We start from the raw sequence: 23428 nt of genomic DNA on the forward strand, positions 1-23428 counted from the left end.
CTCCCTCCCTCCCTCCCTCCTTTCTTTCTTTCTTTCTTTCTTTCTTTTCTTTTCTTTCTTTCTTTCTCTCTCTCTCTCTCTCTCTCTCTCTCTTTCTTTCTTTCTAAGATTTTACCTATTTATTTGACAGAGACACAGCGAAAGAGGGAGCACAAGCAGGGGGAGTGGGAGAGGAAGAAGCAGGCTTCCCGCTGAGCAAGGAGCCCCATGTGGGGCTTGATCCCAGGACCCTGGGATCGTGACCTGAGCCGAAGGCAGATGCTTAACAATTGAGCCACCCAGACGCCCCTACATTACTTTCCAAAAGGTCACCAGTGACCTCCATGTTGCTAAATCCACCGGACACTTCTCTGCTTCTTATATGACCACTCAGAGGCATCTGACACAGTGACCCAACTGTCCTTCTCAAAAGAGACTCTTCTCTGGGTTTATGTTTCCCAGGCACATTTTTATCATTTTCTTCCTACAGTTCTGCCTCGTTCTTCTCCTTCTCCAATTGTGACCCTCTCCATCTCATTGTCCACATAAGCAATGAGGGATTACTCTTCCTGTGTGAGTCAGATCCCCTCACCTCCCTGCTGGAGATCATTCAGTGGCTCCCCATTGCTCTGAGGATAAAATCCAAACCCTTCAACATGTGTGTGTCTGTCTTTGATGCTGGACTGTAAGTAAGCTCCATGCTGGCAAAGACCCATGTCTGTTACTACTCCTATTTTATTCCCAGGACCGATCACTTAACAGATGCTTAAGAAATATTTGTTGCATGAAATGAAGAAAGAAATAAGTGACAGAAAATAGTCAACTAGGCTCAAATGAATAACAGAAGTCTGAACATATTTGGCAAACTCTAAAGGGCTATAGAAGTGTAATAAATGATGACGGCCATTACATAATCATGCATACATAATTACCCTTGATGATTTTACAGAAACAGGAATTATATCAAAAGATATGAATTTGGATTTTGGGGCTTGGCAGGCCCCATGTCCCGACCTCCTGCTGCACTCTGGCAACGCTGACCAGTAGGCAGCCAGCCTTCCACACAGGAATGCTTCATGCCTCCGTGCTGTGCTCCTCATGGTTCCTCTACTCAAGGTAGATATCCACCCTCTTCTTCATCTAGAAAATGCCTTTTCAAGAGCCTTTGCTCTTGAAAAACTGATACTCTGCTTGACTCCTCAACATCCTCAGAGAGAATTAGGTCCCTCCCTCCTCTCGTTTCCTTCCCTGTGTCATTTATACATTGACTATTGCATGCACAACTGGACACATCTGTCTCTCTCACTGGACTCTGAGCTGGTTGAGGGCAGAGGCCATGCTGACTTCATTGCTGAATTCACCCATTCATCAATCAGTTCACTATTGAGCATCTGTTATGTGCTAAGCCCGTGAGGACTGTGGCCTCATTCTCTTGACCCAACCTTACCCATCAGAGGTTCAACTGAAAATGGCAGGAAGAGAAAACCTTCCAGAAAATATAATAAAACTAGATGCCATGGAGTCAGGCTAGGCAGGTGCAAAGGGAATCCTTGCCTCACACACACACTGGGCCCCTACAGCAGTGAGAAAGAACCAGGTGTCACCAGAAGGTTCCAACCAGGTATGCTTTTACCACTAGGCACAGGAGCGGAAGGAAGAACATACTCTCTACCAAGAGGAGGAGGCAGCATGGAAAGGGGTCACCAATGCACTCCCTTCTCTCAACCCTGCTCGTCATGTGGGTTATCTGCCCTCCCTTATGGAGGGGCACTAAGAAGGCTGCAGAACTTCCTTCCCAATATCTGTGAAACGACTAAGCGCCCACAGCATGTGCTACACGGACCAGGCTGGCAATGCGGGGAAAAGGGGAAATGGCTCTCTCTGCTGCCACCCTCTCAAGGAAGTTTTAAAAGTCTGCATCACTTTTAAAATGGAGTCCTGCATTTGAGGGTGAGGGGATGAGGTTGTTCCATTAAAACTGTACCTTAGTCAAGACTTAATGCATAATTTCAAGAAATGTTGGGAAAAAAATAATGCCAGGGGCATAAATTCAAGCTAAGAGGTTAGAAAGCCACCCCGACATAGCTATTTAATCAAGTATGCTGAAATACAGAAGCGTAATGCATTTATAGTTTTCAAAATTCTTGCCTCTCAGCAGAAACTTTGCCCTTAAGTGTTCCGTGTCACTTCAAGGCACTTGACGTTTACAAAGTGATTCACTTAAAGAGCGTGATGGTCCCTGTCTGCCCCCCAACCCTGTCTCCTACAGCTGCCACTTACTGTGAGTTCCTTGCTTTTAGTAAAAGGCCACCAGCCCCGCACACGCTTTTGCTGGAATATGGAGATCTTGTTCTCCTCGCTTGCATTTTCAAACTTGGTGAGATCGCAGGCTTTGGCAGACTTGGCTGCTCGGGGGAAACTATTGAGGTTCATTTCCAGGGAGCCTGTGAAGAGATGCCCTTGATCGTTATGGAAAGGCTTTAGTATCCATCACCAGGAATTGTTCACCCACCCATTCATTCATTCATTCATTCATTTACTCACTAGTCATTCAACCAGCACCACATTGGATCACTAGCATGTACTAGGTTTGGGGGATACAAATATTACCAAGACATGTTTGGTGCCCTCAAGGCACCCAATGTAGTAGCAGGTAGAAGACAGGGCACAGCTACAAAATATAAGTTCCAAGCCTCAGTTTCGGGTGTTGTCACTGCTGGACACCTTGTCTACTCCCTGAGTGCTTGGGGATCATGTGCCTGTCCTCTGAGCTTTCCTCTGCCTTAGTGTGGGTCTGCTGAAGAGAACCGCCTCCCCCAACTCACCTCCCTCTGAGTCCACTAAACTCCTCCAGGCAGGGGACTAAGTCTTACTGTCCTTGTAGCTACTGTCCAAGACCTTAGTGGGCTCTCAACAAAGTATTTTCAATGAGTGAATATTATGGAAAATAAGATACTACTATGAGAGTATTTTATCTCTCTCTCTTTAATAACCTTTCCCTACTACAGAATATTTGCTAATTGTGAGCATTTAGAGCATGTACATAAACCAGAAATTCATAGAAAAATATTCCATAATTCCATCCCCCAAAAGTTGATCACTGCTCTACATATTAGTTTTTATCCTATGTTAGTCATTGTTTCTTAGCCTGTCTCTGACTCTCTCTGTCTCTGATACATATAAACATGTATTTTGCATAAAGGGGATTTTTTTTCTACATTCTTTTTTCACTTAATACATCCTGTACAACTATCCAACTCATTAAATATTCAAATATTTTTAATGGCTGTGGGACTATCACTTACTGAGTGCTTACTACGCGTGTTTTCAAATTGTATTTTAAAAGTATTAAATCAAATTATATTTTTATATAAATTCTATTAAATACATTACATTAAATTACATTAAATTATACTAATTGTAATAATCCTATATTAAATTTATATTTAATTATATTAAATTAAGTTATATTTTTAATTAGATTTGAAGCTGTACTTCAAATTTAGAGCTTTATATTAAATTATATTAATTGTAATAATTCTATATTATTACATTAAATTACATTAAATTATATTAATTGTAATAATTCTATATTATTACATTAAATTACATTAAATTATATTAATTGTAATAATTCTATATTAAATTTATATTTAATTATATTAAATTAAGTTATATTTTTAATTATATTAGATTTGAAGCTGTACTTCAAATTTAGAGCTCCAAACACTCTCTGAGGTATGTAATATTACTATCCCCATTTTATAACTGAAGGAAACTGAGGTACAGAGGGGACTAGTAACTAGCTCAAAATTTAACAGCTTCTTATTGGTAGAGCAAAGATGAATTTAAGTCTGTTTGAAAACGTATCTTCCACCATAAGGATGCGCCATAACTTATTCAGCCAATCCCCTACTAATGCCTATTTGGAGTGTTTTCTAATCTTTTGCTATCATAAATAGCACTGAAATTGTTATCCTTGTAGCTAAATCAAACCAAGCTCTCCAAAAACTGGGACGAAGCCCTTAACGTTAATGTGACCTTTACGAAGCCACCAGCTTACCCAGAAAGTCATCCGAAGACAGCCTTTCAAAATCCCAGACCTGGAGTACCAACACGGCTGGTGTCTTACACTCCATCTTCTCCAAGGAAAAGATGTTCTCCCTCTTGGTGATGACCATTTGCTTCTCAGCTGGGAGATACTGAAAGGGAAACAGGAAGCGCCAGTTGAAGTTCCCCTCGCCAGTCAGGGAGTTGTAGTGCACATCGGTCTCCTGCTTGTCATCCTCCAGACCCTTCATCCACCTAAACAAAGACAGAAAAAGAATTACACACCCTGAGTCCCTGAGTACATTATTCAGGCATCAGTATAATCAAGAGTGATTTAACTAGTTTCAATGTGGTCACAGATCATAGTTTTTAAATTATGATATAGTTAGATTCAGATGGAAGTTTCCATTGAATCTGAAAGAGAGAAATAGGAGTCAAAGGGTCTGAAAGAGAAACGAGACTCATTCTAAGCCAGGTTTGGGAGATGTCTCTGGTTGTTCTGGGGCGGCCCTGAAGCCCCATGCAGTAAAGAGGGAAGACTGAGGAAATGCGAAGGGAAAGTGTAATCGGAGTTTCCTCTCCCCCTGGGGCTTTCTGTGAAAGTCCCACCTCTGCACCCACTACCCTGGTGGGCCTCTACAATTGGCTTGGTTTAGACTCGTGGTATCAGGCCTGTGATCGGCTCCCTCCTCTCTGGTTCTGGGCCTCAAAAGCCCAGCAGGCCTACATCAACATGGCATGGAGGGTAGAAGCCTGTCTGCACCCACCTGGATTCTAATCCTAGCCCCGCCATTACTAACTGGAGAGCCCTGGATAAAGTCTCAAATGCCCCGTACCTCTGTTTCATCTGGAAAATGGAAGCAATGACAGCACCTAGTTCATAGTGTTGCTCTGAAGAATTATAAGAGGTAATAGCTGTAAGGCGCTTTGTGTCCTCCAAGTTATATAGAATGTTATTTCCTCTTATCTGGTCTTCCTCCTCCATCCCCAGTATAGAGTAAGCTACCATTAATACATTTTCCCCTAGTACTTTACCCCTGGTGAATTATTGAGAAAATGGGTGCTTTTAACTTTAACTGATAACTCCAAACCACTTGCTTTCTGAAAGCAGACATCCCTTCCCCACAGGTCAGGGAAGGATAAAGACCTTCCTTGTCCCAGAGGAGTGGTACCACTCAGAGTATGGATGCAATTATTTAGGTAAAGATGGTGCTCACTCAACCAATATATATGTGGTATCTGTTATGAGGCAAGGGGTGAGCTAGTTGCTAGAGGAGTGATGGGAGCACACAGAGATGGTCCTTGCCTTAATAGAGCTACAGCCACAGAGGGAAGGGGGTGGAGAGATGGAGGGTTGGCAGAAGTCACCAGTGAGAGATGTGCAAGGGCCCTGTGGTATGGTGGCACACATTCCAATGAGGAAAAGAAGCTCAGCATGACTAGAGAGCACAAAGCAAGGAAGGATGAGATGGGCCTGGAGAGATAGGAGGAGCTAGTCAGATGGGATATTTTAGGACATATTAGGGATCTGAATCTTCGTCCAGAGAAAATAGGATGTCATTAAAGGGTTTAAAGTACAGGACTGATTGTATCAGATTGCGTTTTGAGAAGACAACCCATGCTTCAACATAGAGAATAAGTTATAGGAGGCAAGAGTGAGTACAGACAGACCAACCCACATGGTACTTCAGTGGCCTCAGCAAGAAATGATGGAGGGAAAGACTATGGTGGTGGTGTGGTGAAAATGGAAGTGGACGGTGCTGATGGCCATTTGGGAAGCTAAATGGATAGGATTCAATGGCATACTAGAAATAGAGCCAAGGAAGAAGAAGGTTCCTTGTTTGGGGAAGGCAAAGAGATACCAAAAGGAGGCTGAGATGAGTTCACTACTTCTGAGATGGGTTTTATCCAAGGGGACATGTTTGAATCACTTTTGCTTCTGATTCTCTACCACCTCATCTGTCTCCATGACTAGGGGCTTAAAGGAAGCATTTGTGTCACAGCCAAGACAAGAGAGAGAGGGGGTGGGGAGGGAGGGAGGGAGGGAGAGGGTAGTTTCCTGAGTCCTAGGTTGGTGTCTTTCCTATCAGTAGAACTAGCAAAGGGTAAGGAGCAACTTTTAGCTTCTGTATTAGTCTTACAACCTTCCTAACGCTGAATCTCTCATCAGCTACATTACATCTCTCCACTTGCTTCAGGTGTAAAGGTATTTTGAATGCCACTCAAAAAGCTTAGGTACCCCACATTTAACTGAAAGAGATGTTTATATAATGAAATTTTCTCACAAAAATATTTTCATAAGACAATAATTCTTAGCATAAGGACCACATAATATTTGACAAAGGAAGTGACCTTATCTAAAAAGGTGAGTAAGATGGACTCCCTCTGTATGAGGTGGGTGGAGTACCTTCCACGAGGCATAGCTTCAGTTGGGGGTTAAAGAGAGGAGGAGGGGGAGAAAAAGGGGCACGGAGTTTGTTGATGACCTTACCCTTTAACGTAAATATCACTTGATTTTTGTCCTGTGAAGATATTCTCATCCTCTAAAATGACATCGTCAGTGTTCCAGATGGTTACTCTCAATTCGTACCTGGGATAAGGGAAGGCAGCATTAGGCTGAAGACCTCAAAAGCAGAGTCAGCTGGTGTGTATGGGATTCTGGTATTGCTGTGTGTCAGTAGGCGTCTTCAACTTTACCACGTTCAAAAACACCAACACTTAAGGTCTTGGTTCCTTCAAAACCAAGTGTCCCAGCTGGAATCACCAAGGACATGAAGTTCACTGAGCAGTAATTTCTTCCATTAGCTGACATTTTTCAGAATGTTGCAGAACGCTGAAGCACAAGAGCCCCCACATATAACGGGAGCCAGCATTTCAACCATAACCACTGCTACCATTACCATCACTCACCCTTGTGGTAAATGGCCAGATGGAAAGTGAGATATGATTATCAGGTGTCAACTGATCAGTGTAACTGATGTTACAATGTAACAATCATTGTATTTGATCAAATGTCATGACCTTTCAGTTGGCTACCATGGTCTCTTCCCCTGAAGGTAGGGCTGCAGCTCGCTGACTTACCCTTTAGGCTGCCTTGGTGAAATGTCAACAGGAGGTCCAGGTGGAGGCATATCTTTGGGAAACATGTCCACCCACATCTGCAGGCGGCCCTGGTTAAGAAAAGAAGATCTCCTTTAACTTTGGCGGAGTATCACATGGGCAACTGATCATTCATGGTGTTAACAGATCCCTTTACTAGTCATAGATATTAGCTATATATCATATCATATCTTATCATATGGGTATTATTCATATTATACATGCTTAGGATATTTGTTGACAAAGACAGAACTTACATTTTTATTAAGAATTAGTCAGAACATATGTTAAGAGCAGGTGAAAGGCAAGCAAACGCTTACTGAGCACCTACTATGTGGTAGACACAGTACTACGCACTTGACAAAACATTATGTCAATTCCCCCACTATCCCCAAAGGACAGATATTATTATTCCTACTTGACAGACGAGAAAACGACTTGCCCATGCTTACACAGACAATATGTAGCAGAGTCTGGATTCAACCCTTGTCTGTTGACTCCAGAGACTCTGCTTTTTCTATAAACCCCAAAGGATTAAAAAGATGATAATACTATCTGTCAGAGGTAGCATGTTTCATTGTTTCCAAAGTGCTTTAACATCTTTATCTCCATAACTGCTTAGCCCAGCTACATTTCTGTGTTACACATCTAAAGAAACCAAGGCTTAGAGCAGCCAAAGAAATGATAGGAGTCCTGTAGCTAATTAGTGCCAGAATAAGGCCTCCCATCCATTGCTTTGGACTCCATACATCAGAATTTATCCTGCTGCAAGGGATCTGAGTGCCCATGTGGGGAGAAGGCCCAGTGGATTCAATGCTCAGCTCTGTGGTATACACTCTAAGTACCCCATCAGCTCAGACAAGAAGGTGAGTGATCAACAAGGCCTGGGATGGTCAGGGGAGATTTTATATGAAGGAAGTGGGGTTCCCAACCAGAGCAGGGAGGATCTGTAGGATTTAGGTGAAGGAGGGGCTTTGGCTAGAAAATAAAAGGGCTTTCCTAGGGAAGGGACAATTTAAGCAAAGAGTTTAGCATTCGGAAAGAGAAGAACCAATTAATGGAGGATTACAATCCTAGAGTCTCTAAAGAGATATTAACATTCACTTGTAACCAAAAAGCCACATGGCAAAATGAAGGATACCAATAACCAAAAGGTTTTAAACATCTGGCAGTGAATTTTAGGAACGAATCATAGGCTTCTACATCTGATAAAACGCACTCTCCCAACACTGCTGAGATGGCAGTGTGGCCATTGGAAACTGCCCCATTGGAGTCAAGCTCGTGTGTTTTGCCCAACTGACACAGTGAGTGAGTCCAGCGCCGGGACAGGACTAAAACTCAAACTGCCTGGGTGAAATCCCACTCTACTACTTACCACATGAGTAACTTTGAGCAAGCTAGTTAAACTCTCTGAACTTCAATTTCTTCATCTTAAAAGCAAGGATCATAATAAGTACACCATGAGGCTGTATTAGGGAATAAGGTAAGGTGACTCACACACCCCTATTTGTCTAGAAAAATCCTGGTGGTGCCCCTTGTACCAGCTTAATTATTAACAGCAGCCTCTTTTACTCTCAAAATGGCCATCGTTTGGATAAACAAATCTATGGTCATCCTAACTGAGATAATTTACATAAAGGGCCTAGTATATAAGTACATATTAATTATATACATAAAATTAATAAGTACATATCAAGAAGGCTCTTAATAAAGTTGATCTTCTTTTCACTTCTAATTCATAACCCAGATCTCTGGTTATTTTTTCCAAACAGCTTCCTCTTGCCAGTTCTTCAAAATAAGCCACCATCTATTGCTTCCCTGGGAAAACTAATGGCCTGTGGGGTTACTGATAGATTTTGGACAAGGCCTTGGGCATGTCAGATGGATTTTGAAGTTTCTCAAATATCAGCATTCTTTCAAAAGAGTGTGATAACTCAAATCCATTAAAAAGGCAGAAAGCACTCAATCCAACTCTGACTTTAGGGCAGAATTTCTCAACCTCAACATTACTGACATTTGGGGCTGAATAATTCTCTGTTGGGGGAGGCTGGCTATGCAGTACAGGAAGTTTGGTTGCATCTCTGACTTCTACCCACTAGATGCCAGTAGCATCCCCACCCACTTGAGACAAACAAAAATATTTCTAGGCATTGCTAAAGTCTGGGGCAGGGAGGCAAAACTGTCTCTGGTTGAGAACCATTACCATAGGGCACACAAGAATAATTTTTCGGGACAAAGTCCTATTCCTTGGGGATGAACACTCCTACTGGGGCCAGAACTGTCTTGGCCATTACCTGCTCCATCCCTGGCTTATCCTTGTGGTACAGCGGCCGAGTTTCTATGTGCTCAGGAACCAGCTTACACCCAACCTCTGGTATATCCTCCCATGACTGTAAAACCCTGAGGGCCAGGTGCTCGTAAGACTCCACTGTCTCATCTGCATGGAAGAAAGAGGAATAAAGGCATTTGTCAGATATATTTTCCCATAATGGAACCATGATGGGCTGTCAGGTGCACTTTTAAACACTCCCTTAAAGGTTAAATTTAAATGTACTAAGGCACAGGGAGAGAGTAAAACTGCAAAAGAGAAAAAGGACAAAAAGAGAATAGAAAGAGGTGGGGGTGGAGGGGAGGGAAGGGAAAGAGACAGGAGGTTTAGAGAGCAGGAAGTGAGGTGGGTTGACAAGATGACCAGAGTGCAGTCAAGGTCTCAGAGTCTGTGGCTCCATTTGCCCCTTGAATCAGATTCCTCTAGAGCCTGTGAACTGCAAGCTTGGCTTTGAGGTCCTGGAAAGGGTATATTTCCTGGAGATATAAGACTATTTGTTAACACTATCGTGTGAGAGGACCTAGTAGATCTGGGTGGTCCTGAAGAAGGTGGTGAAATCCGCACAGTATGTGTTCATGGAGGTCTTATCTTTTCTCGTTGTTCCTTCCCACTAACATACTTGCTCATAGGGAAGGTTCTCATAACTGTCATCTTACCAAAGAAGGCATACATAATAAAAACTACTGGTAGACAAAGTACTTGCAAAAATAACACAAAAATTGCTGAAAAAAATCAAATCTTTTTGATAAAGTTTAGAATGGCCAAATTTGACATAAGGATGTTGAGTTCAGTTTTTTTTTTTAAAGATTTTATTTATTTATTTGAGAGAGAGAGAGAATGAGAGATAGAAAGCATGAGAGGGAAGAGGGTCAGAGGGAGAAGCAGACTCCCTGCTGAGCAGGAAGCCTGATGCAGGACTCGATCCCGGGACTCCAGGATCACGACCTGAGCCGAAGGCCGTCGCTTAACCAACTGAGCCACCCAGGCGCCCGAGTTCAGTTTTAAAAAGGCCACACATGGGGCGCCTGGGTGGCTCAGTCATTAAGCGTCTGCTTTCGGCTCAGGTCAGGATCCCAGGGTCCTGGGATCGAGCCCCGCATCGGGCTCCCTGCTCGGCGGGAAGCCTGCTTCTCCCTCTCCCACTCCCCCTGCTTGTGTTCCCTCTCTCCCTGTGTCTCTCTCTGTCAGATAAATAAAATCTTTAAAAAAAAAAAAAAGGAAAAGGCCACATACACACACACACAATCTCCCAATAGCAATAATTACAATCAGTGGAAGTTGATGGGGATGATGATTACATAATCAGTGAACTAAATCTTTTGTCATAAAGTTTAATCAGTTCTTGACTAACTGAAATGAACATCATTTCAGATTTTTGGTGGCCAAAGAAAATGGTTTCATCATGAAACGTAGAATATTGACAAAGGAATTAACTGGCCTAATAGAGTATATTGTGGAAAAAAATATTTTTCTCAAGAGAAATTCATTAAGATGTCATTAATACACAATTTAAATGTCAATGACTCTGCATGAAAAAGCCTTCAAGAGGTTCTTGGGGTCAAAATAACAAGGTGAGAAGAAATTTTGGTGTCAAAGTGGCAGGATCAGCATAACATTGTGAACACATCCAGTGATATGTCCTTAATTGGGTCCTTTGCATCAGAAGCTCTGAACCTATGTTTTGCCCATATGTAACTCTACACCTATTGATTTGCATCAAATGGATGGGAATGGCATTACAAGAATTGTTCTGTATCATGAAAGTAAAGTAAAGGTGGCTTTTTTTTCCTTATCCTCAATTTATGAAAGCCCCTCTGGAATCTTCCTGGTATGTCCCATGTGCTTATATGGAAAACCTGCTTCTTGGTACTGAAATAAGAGAGTTGTTGGTATAACACTTGTGGGGGTAATTTGGGATGTGTCCAATGATTTATTTTATATCATATTCATTTTAAGGTTACTGCCTACCTTCCAACACAACAGTCCTATTTGTGTGATCTACACTATAGAAATACCAGAAATGTGCAAAAATATGTATAAGAAACATGTTTCTTTTCTACAGAAATGTACAAAAAACAAGACACAATGTAAATAAATGAGACAGCCATAAAAAGGAGTATTGTCAATGACACTCTCAAAGAACAAAGGAAAATCATCATAATCTATCGGAAATAGAAAAAGCAGGATATACAATACTATATATGGTACACTTCCAATTCTGTAAAAATGTCACACACACTAAGGAAATACACCAACAAGCAGCATGCTTATCCCTGAATTTGGGGATTCTGAGTGATTTTCATTATCCTCTTTTCTTTTCCAAATTTTCTACCAGGAGCATGATTAATTTACAATAGATAGCTGCTCTCCGCAGCCACAAATAACACCAGAAGCAGGCTTTCCAAAAGAAGAGCAACATCAGCAGGATACACTGGGGGAGTTACCCGAGTCCTCCTCCGTGAAGACTGTTTTTCCAGAAAAGACCTGATTTCCTATCTGTATTTTCCCAGGATGAAAGTAGGGTCCATCCAGCTTGTTGTCTTTGCAGAGCTTTGTGAGGATTTCAGTGGGTTTGGATGTGTCTCTCCAGGCATTGTATCCTTCTCTAGAAAGAGGGGGGAAGAATGGATAGGGTAAGGCGTGCCTTCCCCTGGGAGGACACACGTAAAGTAGCTATCAAAAGGACCACCCAAGTATGATCAGTGGTTTCCTTCAGATTTCTTGCCATTCTATACACTTGGGGCTAATGTTTTTTGTTTTGTTTTCTCTCTTTTCTGGTTAATTCCTCTGCATCTGCATGCTTAAATGAAAGGCAAGACTTCTGAGTAGCTTGACATAAAAATCCTTTGCCGGTAGTTGTGTGTGTGTGTGTGTGTGTGTGTGTGTGTGTGTGTGTGTGTGTGTGTGTGTGTGTTTGAAGAAATGTACCTTAAAACAAAAATTGAAGTGACATTCATATAACATAAAATGGACCAACTCAGTGGCATGTATGACAGTCATAATGTTGTATAATCACTACCTCTACCTAGTTCTAAAAATTGTTCATCACCCCAAAAGAAAACCCTGTACCCATTAAGTGGTTGCTCCTTGCCTCCCCGCCCCCCTCAGCCTTTGGCAGTCAGCCATCTGCTTTCTGTGGTCTAGATTTCTTTGCATGCAGTTCCTGTTTAGTTTTGTTCTGTCCCTTGCGGAAGAGCCATCTGACTGCTACTTCTTCTAAGAGGAAAGCTTAGCTCAGCCTTTCAATTACTCTGCTTCTTTCTTCCCCTCTCCTCCCCCACCAAAATCATATTGGAGACTCACATCACAGGTGGAGAGTCTAGATGTGCTGTTTCTCTAATCAGTGATTTTCCTGGTGCTTAGTTTCTAAATCTTTCCAACCCCTTCTTCCCTTAAACACTAGCTGTTTGGTTAAAAAATATTAAGTTGCAATGAAATGCTCCCTATGAGCCATAACCAAGACAAGTTGGGATCTCTCTGTTCACTGGGACACAGGATTCATCAGAATTTAACTTATTTAAGTATTTCAATAAATCAAAACATAAGTATAAAGCAGTGTTCCTACCTTGTGCCAAAGACATGAGGATCCTGAAAAGTTCATCCAAGCCATGCCCAGAGCCATACGTGCACAGGCTTCCCCAGAAATAGGTGCTCTGGTTTTTGTTTTGGTTTTGTTTGCTCTCATCTATTTTTAAAAATTTACTGAACAAAGTTTACAACCCCCCTGACTAAACTATTCTGCTCCCTGGTGGTTCCACTGTCAGGAGAGTCTTCTGAACAGAAGAGGCACCATCTTTGCCTGTGGCTTCCTTCCCTGACTTCAGAGTGAGAACGACTCATCATTCTCTGAATGGTACCTTCTCAGGTAAACACCTCAGGGGGCTTATACATTCACAAGAGTCCCCCAAACCAAACTGGATTACTATGCTATCAAAACGATGATTTCAAAAAATACTTAATGACACTACAGAATGCTTAGGATATAGGGGTAAGTGCAAATAGCAGCTTGCAAAATGACATGGATAATGTGAGGCCAACTTCAGGGAAAAACAGTATAGAAAAAATACTAAAAGGAAATAGGTAAGAATTTTTTATTCAAGTTATGTCCGGGTGGAATAATCTGAGCATAATTTTGTACTTTCTGCATTTCCTCAATTTTCTGCAATGAATATATATTATTTTATATTCAAGAAAAGCATTTCTAAAATTATACCATGGAAATCTAATGAATGTTTTTATATTTTTCCTGGCTGAAATTCTGAAGATTTTTATTTTTTCTTAAGATATCAGATAAAACACACTTTAAAAAAAGAAAGCTGGTAGTCTATATTTTAAAATGAAGCAGAGGGGTGCCTAGGTGGCTTAGTCGGCTAAGCCTCTGCCTTTGGGTTTAGGTCATGATCTCAGGGTTCTGGGATCAAGCCCCGCATCAGGCTCCTTGCTCAGCGGGGAGTCTGCTTCTCCTTCTCCCTCTGCCTTTCCCCCTGCTCATGTGTGCTCTCTCTCTCAAATACATAAATAAAATCTTTCAAAAATTTTTTCTGATGAAGCAGAATTCAAAATCATTGTAAACAGTGAGAGCTGGTCCATTCCTCCCTCTTTGTAAGGTGGGGATAACACCTCAATGGGTTTTGAGAGAACTGAATGAGGTACGGTGTCTTGTATATCATAAACACTCATGAGTGTTTATTATAATTAACTGGGATATTGGCATTTGTGCACTATTAATCATTCTTCTTCTAACATCATTCTTCACCAGGAAACTCTGCCCACCAGGCTCAACCGATTGAATGAACATGTTAACTCAGCTCTTGACTCTTGAAGAACCTGCCCTGGGTTCCAAATCAGTGCTGCCTCCCCAGTACCAACCACCCTCAAGTGCAGCGAACAGTTTCCCCCACCAGCCCCGCTGACCTGGAACCCCTCTGAGACATTCAAGCTGAGCCTTGGCTGGCACAGCAGCGCCCCCCGCCCCCCCCCACCCCGGGAAGAACTTACATCTCGTACTGGCTCTGCAAGCCACAGATAGCTCGGTGTCTGCTGTAGAAACGGTTCTCCAGGTCGATCCTGGTCTCCCCAATGAGGTCATCTGTCCCGATCAGGTCATGGTCGTAGATCAGGATGGAGAGCAGGGAGTCCTTTGGGAATGTGGCCTGAATCTCAAATGACCTGTGGTCCAAGTAAAGGCATTAGGAATCTACATCTGGCTACACAGGGAACGTCTCCCCAGTCTGTTTTGACCTAGCCTGTGGTTCAGAGGAACTCACTAAACTCGGTGAATACTTAGTAGATATTTATTTGATTTAATGTTTCATTGAGATTCAATTTCCAATTCCCTGTCAATTTCCAGGAGCCCATGAACTCCACTTAAGTGGGTCGCATCCCACAGTCTGCATCTAGGGTGACAGCAAGATGGGTATGAAACACCTGGGGGTTCGGTCTCCAACAGAACTGATTTCTAATTTTGGATTTGAATCCGCAACTTCTTGGGTGTAAAACTTTGGGAAAGTTATTCCATCCCTCTCAGCCTCCTTAGGTGTAAATGGGGATCAATATATCTTCTTTATAATATAGCACGGTCGTTAACTGTGATATTGTTTATACAAAGCACACATTTAGCTCGCAGGTATTCAACTGGTGTCCAATAAACTGCCATCCCCTTCCCCCTCCCTGGTTGCTTCATGGCGGCGGGGGTGGGGGGGTGTCAGCTGAGTTTGTTTTAAATGAGAAGCCTTTTGAAGATGGAAAATCCTGAAAACAGAATTGCAGGACTGCAATGCCATCTCTGCAAACTTCTGAGCCCCTCGACCATGAGACCTGCCTCCTTCACCTCTGCTTTGCTGGAGCCCTGGCTTCACCTGCAGAGAGTAAGCAATGAATGTCTCCCTGAACTGGAAGGGATCTCAGGAATCACCATATCCCAGTGCCTTCATTTCACAGATAAGGAAATTGAAATCCGGAGCACAGAAGTGACTTGCCTGGACCATAAATCAGGTCAAGCTAGGGAAAGTAACAGCTCCCTGAGCCCCCTAGTTCTGAGCTCTTTCCATGATACCACACCAACGCAAGGTGTTGAAAAGCAGTGCCATGGGATTTCCTGGGATAATGCATTATCCGCATTGCTGAGCATTACAGAAGATAATTAAGGAGGGCACTTGTACTGGTGAGCACTGGGTGTTGTATGTAAGGGATGAGTCACTAAATTCTACACCTGAAACTAATATCGCACCGTATATTAACTCACCGGAATTTAAATAAAAACTTGGAGAGAGAAAAAAAAAAAAAAGTAAATCCTGAGTCAGTTTAGGGAAGTGTCTTCTTGAAAAGAAAATAAAAAACACACCAGCGTTCTCCGGCTTTTTCCAACTCCGGCTGCCCTGGGACAGGTGCGGTGGGCCGGCCTGTGAGCAAGGGACCGAAAGGAGGTGGGGAGAAAGGGAGGATGGAAGGCCCATGATTTCCCTCCGTGTCCGCTGGCCTGCCTGGGCTGCTGCCCTTGGGGTCAGACCCACTGAGCCCCAGCTCTCAGTCTCCAGTGGCAGCGACTACAATTCTAACACCAGCCCCCGGCCAGTGAAGCCTTCCCGAGAGAAAGCAAGAGAGATGCCGCAGCTCCATGGACTGGAACTGACTGAGGCAGCTCTAATAGGCCAGAAATATGGCTCTGCGGGGAAGAAATCCATGTGTCTTCCATCAGTAGGCATAGCATTGCCTGGGGCACCAAGATGTAGATTCCAAACTGTGCTTGATATTCTGGAGGTGTCTCACAAGCAAGCCTCCAGCCACAATCTCTGAGGTTGGCCATCACATGGTTGCTGCCACCAAGGAAGGACTTGTTAAGTTCTTAACTACCCTGGCAACAGTGACAGAAGACCCAGTTGCTTTGGTCCATCTTCCCAAGCGGAGTGTTCACAGATTAACCTCTCTTGACTATTCACTGGAACTGTCATTAAAAGAACTACCAGAAACAGCTCACCATGGTTGGACTTCCAGTCACCCGGGGAAAGACTAGGCTTACACTTAGGCTTACACACTGAGATACTACCTCTAAATGCAATGGTGGTTGCGAAAACAGAAAGCACTGGGGCGCCTGGCTGGCTTAGCAGAGTGTGCGACTCTTGATCTCAGGGTTGTGAGTTTGAGCCCCAGGCTGGGCGTAGAGATTACTTTAAAAAAGAGTGAAAGCATATGAAATGGGTAAAACTGAGCCTTGTTGAAACATTCAGTACCTCTATGCTTCAGAGCAAAGTTGTTCATTCATTCACTCTTTTATTTATTCGTTTGTTCACATGACAATTATTATACGTTGTATACCTGTATGCCAGGCACTGTGAAGAAAATGAGGAAACGCCAAAGGACGCCACGTCAGGATGATGCAGAGTGACAGGGGCCCATTAATTCTGACTGGAAACTGACGGAAGCTTGTCCCTCCATCTATTCATTCATTCACTCTCCAGATACTTGCTGAGCATCTGTCTGCTTTGTGCCAGACCCTGTTGTAGGTTCTAGGGACGCAGCATTGGATGGACTAGACCAAATCCCTGCTCAAAGGGAGCTTACCTTCTCGTGGGAAGATGAGAGATGGCCAATAAACACAGAAACATATCAAGTTATGTCAGAAGCTGTGAAGGAAAGTAAAGCAGGCAAGGTGCCAGGCATCAGGGGATGGAGCCTGTGACATCCTCATACTGTGAGGTCGCAAAGAGGGCTTCCCCAGACTCCAGGTCAGGGACAGGAGCCCTCTACTTTGCCTGCTAGAACATGCAGGATTGAGCCAGCAAATTCTATCCCCGAGTAACAATTAAAAACACACTGAAGAAAGCATCTAGGAGGGCTTCTGGCAGAGGCTCTGCAATGCCAGAGGATGGTGGGAATATTTCATCATCTTCTTCTTTTGTTTACCATAGCCATCAATGGGGTAATAAAACCAGTCCAACTCAGGCGCTGTGCTGGAAGTACCTTATAAAAAGTGACTACAAAGCACTTGGCAAAACGAAGTGCTGGTTACATAGACAGCAAGTAATAATAAAGGTCATCTCTGGGTCAGGGAAGCAAGGGTAAACCTCCCAGGCACCACTGTTTTAGTCATTCTCATTAATCTGAACAGGCAAGATCATTCATTGCCTCATTTCCTCCAGAGCAATAAAGTGTTAAGAGGTTCATTCTGATCAAATGTCAAAGGGTCCACAGTGATCACAAAAGTGTAAATGAATTTAAATGAGGCTAATGGAGAGTTCCTCTCACGCTCCTTGCTACTCCAGAAAAAAAGAAGTTAAATACAGTTAGGACGTAGCCATTGCTAAAATGATTATCACGGAGGGAGAAGGAGGAAGCAGATGTGTTCTGAGTGTCAACTACATGCTCATGTAGATAATGTGCTAAGTACTGTAGATTTAATCTTTTAAAGGCCACTGAGAGTCAAGTGTCATGATTGTTTGGTAGAAAAACTGGGATCAGAGAGGTTAAGCCACCTGCATAAAGTTACACAGCCTGTATGTGGCAGAATGTAACCCACATTTATCTAACTCCAAAGTTAACAGCAATCAGGTGCACAAATCCAAGTGGGGAACACAAATGTGTGCCATACGCTGTTAGAAGACAAATGGGGGCAGTAGGGTTGCTGTGAACTGGAAAACATCTCATTCACCCAAACATGAACAAATGCAATGTGTGTTGAAACATTTTGCAGGAAAGTAAAACACAAGCAGAGGATGCAATTCAATTTGTTTACTTCAGGGGTCACCTCAGATGAGCTGCAAAATGATCTGATGGAAAAATCCCTTTGATAGGAGACAAAAGACCAAAGGTATGGCCCCTTCTCCCCTCCTCATGAGCTGTGTGAACTTGAATAAGTTTTTAATCTCTCTGTTGCTGCCCTTGGCTTGTTTATAAAAAGGAAGTCTCTGTCCAAAGGCAGGAGGCTGAATCTGATGACCATTCAGACGCCTCTTATATTTAAGATCTAAGAAAATCATTGTTGGAAAACTATGGGCATGAAAATCATCAGGTACCACCAAATTCCTGAAGGGACCACAAAAGAATTTAGCGCTTCTCCACGAAGGTGATTACCAAGAGGTCAGCTTAACTTCCTGCCACGTTCACTCAGACACACACATATACACACCAGCCCCCCCGGAGACACAGCAGGAACAAACACACACAGGATAGCATGTCATGACCCAGATGGCCACTGACCTTCCAAATACTGGGTTCAGTTGTTTAGGGATGTATTTGTCCCGGTCTTTGATTTCTGTTTGGCCAAGCTTGACCACAATGTAGGGATCTGCTTTGCCATCCGGATCAGCGGGGCTGAGATGAAATGCCTGAAGAGAAAGAAAATTCTGTTGGTCCAGTGGTTCCCAACATTAGCTGCACACTCAGATCATCTGGGATTTTTAAAAAATATGGATGCCTGAGTTCCATCCCCAGATTCTAATTTAATTGACCCTGAGCTTTAGGACTTTTAGAAGCTCCCTAGATGATTCCAGTGTGCAGCCAAGGTTAAGAACCACCGCTTTAGCCTCTCCATTTTGCTGCTGAAAGAAAAGTTATTGGCTTTTCTCAAGTTAAACTTTCTCTGGAGACATCTCCCCAGAGGAAAGCAATGCTTGGCACAGAGTAATGAGCACTATGCTGGACATGAGCCAGAAGGCATGACTTTGAGTTCTAGTCCTATTTCTTGTATGATCTTGGGCAGGCCATGTCTCCTCTCCAAGAGCTATCTGTAAAATCATGGGGAGGGGGACGTGAAGGCCCATCCCACAACTGATGGGCTTTGAATCCATGATTCCATTAGGCCTGCATTTAGCATGGGCCAGCTGAGTAGTGGTCTGTTTCTCAGAGTGAGGTCTGCTTCTAGACAAGCTGGGCCTAAACCCATCCCAAGGAAACGCTTTCTAAGCGAAGGCCCAGATAGTGGGCTGGTGAGAAACTCTGCAGAAATGAGAGTTGAGTGAGAAACGATCCCATTTTTAGGACTCTGTCCTACAGATGGAATACATAAGCACACAAAGCTCTGTTTTCAAGGATGCTCATCAGAGCATTGTTTACTAGCCAGATTTGTAAATAACCTGTATGTTAATTACTTAGGGAGAAACCCAATATACAGAAATCCAAAATACCCCCTCCCCATTTGCTCTCATCACATCACCCAGTTTTAATCCCTCACATAGCAGTTATCTCTGACATTCATCTCATTTATCTGCTCCTCTGTTTATTTTTGTCCTTTCTTAATCCCCACACCACCCCCGCTAGTGTGTGATCTCCATCAGAGCAAGGGTGCCGTCTATCTTGTTCACTACATTATCTCTAGGACCTAGAACAGGGTCTTCTTAATATTTGTTGAACGAATGAATAAATGGGAACTACATTAATTCAAGAAAACACTAGGTGTCTACCACAAAGAACAGGAACACTTATATGTACTGATCTGGAAAATGACCAAGTTATACTATATAAGAGAAAAAGAGATCAATATGTAATGCATGAAGCAAGAGTCTATTAAATAAGTACTTAGATGTAGCTGTAGACAAGTGTAAATACAGTTGACTCTTGAAAACGTGGATTTGAACTGTGCAGGCCCACTTACATGTGGGTTTTTTTCAATAAATACGGTACAGTACTGTAAATGTATTTTCTCTTATGCTTTTCTTAATAACATTTTTCTGGTCTCTAGTTTACTGTAAGAATACAGTGTATAATACATAGAATACACAAAATATGTGTTCATCAACTGGCTATGTTATCAGTAAGGCTTCAAGTCAACAGTAGGCTTATTAGTAGTTAAGTTTGTGGGGAGTCAAAAGTTATATGTGGATTTTCAACTGAGAGGGGGGTCAGCACCCCTCACCTCCACATTGTTCAACTATAGTGATGGATGTGTTTACATAGTCATAAGAAAAGTGAGTTATTTCTAGGGATAGAATTGCAGAGGTGGGGAGATTTGATTTCTTTCTTGGAGCAACTTGTAAGTAGTAGCATTTTTTACATTTTTGGATATTTTATTAAATTAAAAGATTTTTTTAAAGATTTTATTTATTTATTTGACAGAGACAGAGAGAGAGTGAGTACAAGCAGGTGCAGCGGCAGGCAGAGGGAGAAACAGGCTCCCTGCTTAGCTGGGAGCCCGTCTCGGGGCTCAATCTCAGCACCCCAGGATCATGACCCAAGCCGAAGGCAAATGCTTAACCAACTGAGCCACCCAAGTGCCCCTAAAAGATTTTTAAATTAACTTATTATTTAGATTTTCCCTAGGTATTAAAGAATAATACATCTTTGTTTAATGCCTCATTTATGTTTCTAAAAAAGAATATAGGCAATTTGAACAAGGAACTTAGTATAAAATAAGACTACTGCAATCAAATAGGATTATGAAAATCAACTCCAAGGGCAGGATATGAAAACAAATACATGAACCATAAAGGTTCAGCAGAGATTTGCTTTGATTGAACATCAGATGTGGCCCCAAGCTTCCGGACAATCAGGTCAAAAAGTTTCATAATTGAAGTGTAGTGCTCTCAACCAAGAAACAGACTCTTAACTATCACTGGAGGAGGGTGGGGGATGGGGAAATAAGTGATGGGGATTAAGGAGGGCACCTGAGGATGAGCACCCGTGATGCATGGAAGTATTGAGTCCCTATGATGTACGGCTGAAACAATATTACACTGTATGGTAACTAACAGGAATTTAAATAAAAACTGATGTAGTGCTGTCATTATCAGAAAGTAGGAAGCCTAGAGCAGAAAAGATATTTTTCTTGGAAATACATTTGAAATGAAATTTCTGACTGCGACAGTGCAGAGCCAGAGCCTGGGGCAGGATTTCACAGGGATAGCCATTCTGCTTTGCCCTGGTTCTGCTCTTTTGCCTGTGAGCTTCCTGCTCCAGGCCTATTTGGTTTTCTTCCCAGCTATCAGGCAACCACAGAGAGCAAATGAAGCTACCCAGAGCAGTCTTGTATGCCTGGGAAGTATTTTCCCTAAGTGAAAAGCCAGCAAATGTGCACATTACCAACCAAACTTCAGACCCCCTGTTGTGGACTGCAGTGTGTGTTCTCAACATTCTGTGTCCAAGCCCCAACCCTTAATGTGACTATATTTGGAGACAGGGCCTTTAGGGAGCTAATTAAGGTTAAATGAGGTCATAAGGGTGGTGCCCTAATCCAAAAGGACTGGTGGCCTTAGAAGAAGAGGAAGAGGCACTAGGTCTCCTTCTCCCTGGCTCTCTCTCTTTCTCACTCTCCTGCTTGAACTCCTCATTGTGTGTATGTGTGTGCGCGTGCACGTGCTTACATGCTTACAGAGGAAAGGCCATGTGAGGACACAGTAAGAAGGTAGCCACTGACAAGCCATGAAGAGAGGCCTTACCAGAAACCAGCTCTGCTGGCAACGTGATCGTGGACTTCCAGACTCCAGAATGGTGAGAAATACACGTCTGTCATTTACCTCACCACAGTCTGTGGTATTTGGTTATTGGCAGCCTGAGCAGATTAAGACCATCCCTCAGAGTAAACAAGAACAGCTTACCGCAACAATGTACACCCTGATCAGGACTTTGATGGGATGGTTGGGTGGAACCCCTTGCTGGATTCTCAGCTGCCCACCGTCCTCAATGCTGGAATCCTTGGGGCTCTTGTAAATGCAGAAGGAGCCCTGGAATGGTAAAGCATGACCCAGTGAAACGAGCTGGTCATATGCCCCACCAAAGCCCTAGAGGGCATAGTGCTGGGAAAATGAGTGGAGTCTGGGACCCAGCAGGACCTGGGCTGGCGCTACCCTTGTGTCTGGGTGTCCTCAGGCAGTCCACATAAACTGCTTGTGTCTGAGGTGCTTCACGGTATGTCAGTGAATCGGTGTTGGTACAATAACACCTCCTCATAGGGCTGTTCTGTGAGGAATGTGGACAGGAGCATCAGATGGGATACTGAGGACCTTTAACACACAGGGAGCTGAGCCGGTGCTTTCCCCCACTAGGTCCTTCAAGCCTTACTGCAGTATTCCTATTTTCAGATGCTGCCAGTGAGTCCCATGGAGGTCAGGTCCAAGATCACGAAGCGAGTTAGTACTACGATATCAGAGAGGGGCCACCTGCAGTCCCTGTGCTATTTCCAACACACTGCCCTGCACCAAATGGCCCAGTGCACAGCAGGTCAGAGGAAGGTGCCAACTGCTTCTTTGTGATGCTGACACCGAGAGTCTGCCAGGATGAAGAGTTAGTGTTGTTTGATTAGTTTAATCATCCAATTAGTACGTCTGCATAGATCATCTATTTGGTAGGTCAGGGGTGGGAGAAGCAAAATAAAATTCAGTGATCCTTTTAGGTAACAACTCTGTCTCCTTATAGCCCATCAGACTGAGTTCCAACTCACTTCATTGACCACAAGCCAAATATCTCAAAAGACCAGGGCTAGACCTTGTGGGGTTCTAGAGAAGCTCTTGCATAAAGACTAGGGAATTTTCTTATACACATCCTGCACCACAATCTCATTAACAGAATTGAGTCACATCAGTCATTTACAGACAGGAGAGCCAAATAAAAGGGTTAACTTTGGAACTTGCCTTAAACTTCCCTATGACTCGGTCCCCATCGAGGCCATGGTCATCCTCTGTAGACTTGCCTCTGAAGAGCTCAAAGGTTTTCAACCAGTCTTCAAAATGATTGAATTCACTCTCAAGTTCACCATCATATATCTTCAGGGAGAAGGGAGAAGAGAGTGCTCAGAGGAAGGAAGACCCAGGATTGATTTAATGAGAAGCGCCAAGATTCTCCAAAACCAGCCTTGATATATGCCCATTCGAAAAATCTGAGGCCACTGTTCATTTATTTTTAGCAAAAAAAGGAATATGATTGACTCAGCATTCCTAGAACTAACTACCACTCTGAAATTTATAAAATCTTTTGGCTAAACTTTGAAGTTCCAAGAAGTATAGCTAAATCAAAATTTTTAAAATATATAATATATTATGATAA

General features: G+C 43.0%; 1 protein-coding gene across 1 annotated transcript in view; it reads right to left on the reverse strand.

Annotated features, from left to right (window-relative positions):
- FER1L6 (fer-1 like family member 6) overlaps window positions 1-23428 on the reverse strand; it is a 114515-nt gene that overhangs the window by 11005 nt on the left and 80082 nt on the right. The window contains exons 29-38 of the mRNA XM_028105671.2: window positions 23017-23148; window positions 21985-22110; window positions 18653-18780; window positions 14456-14626; window positions 11902-12062; window positions 9423-9565; window positions 7111-7199; window positions 6521-6619; window positions 4043-4284; window positions 2260-2423 (exon numbers count right to left, since the gene is read on the reverse strand). Of these exons, the coding sequence (XP_027961472.2) occupies window positions 2260-2423; window positions 4043-4284; window positions 6521-6619; window positions 7111-7199; window positions 9423-9565; window positions 11902-12062; window positions 14456-14626; window positions 18653-18780; window positions 21985-22110; window positions 23017-23148 (1455 nt within the window). The remainder of the gene's footprint in view (window positions 1-2259; window positions 2424-4042; window positions 4285-6520; window positions 6620-7110; window positions 7200-9422; window positions 9566-11901; window positions 12063-14455; window positions 14627-18652; window positions 18781-21984; window positions 22111-23016; window positions 23149-23428) is intronic.

The sequence above is a fragment of the Eumetopias jubatus genome, unplaced genomic scaffold (genome assembly GCF_037043125.1).
Source record: "Eumetopias jubatus isolate StellerSeaLion01/CBP00866 unplaced genomic scaffold, mEumJub1_p1.0 scaffold_4, whole genome shotgun sequence".
Lineage (NCBI taxonomy): Eukaryota > Metazoa > Chordata > Mammalia > Carnivora > Otariidae > Eumetopias > Eumetopias jubatus.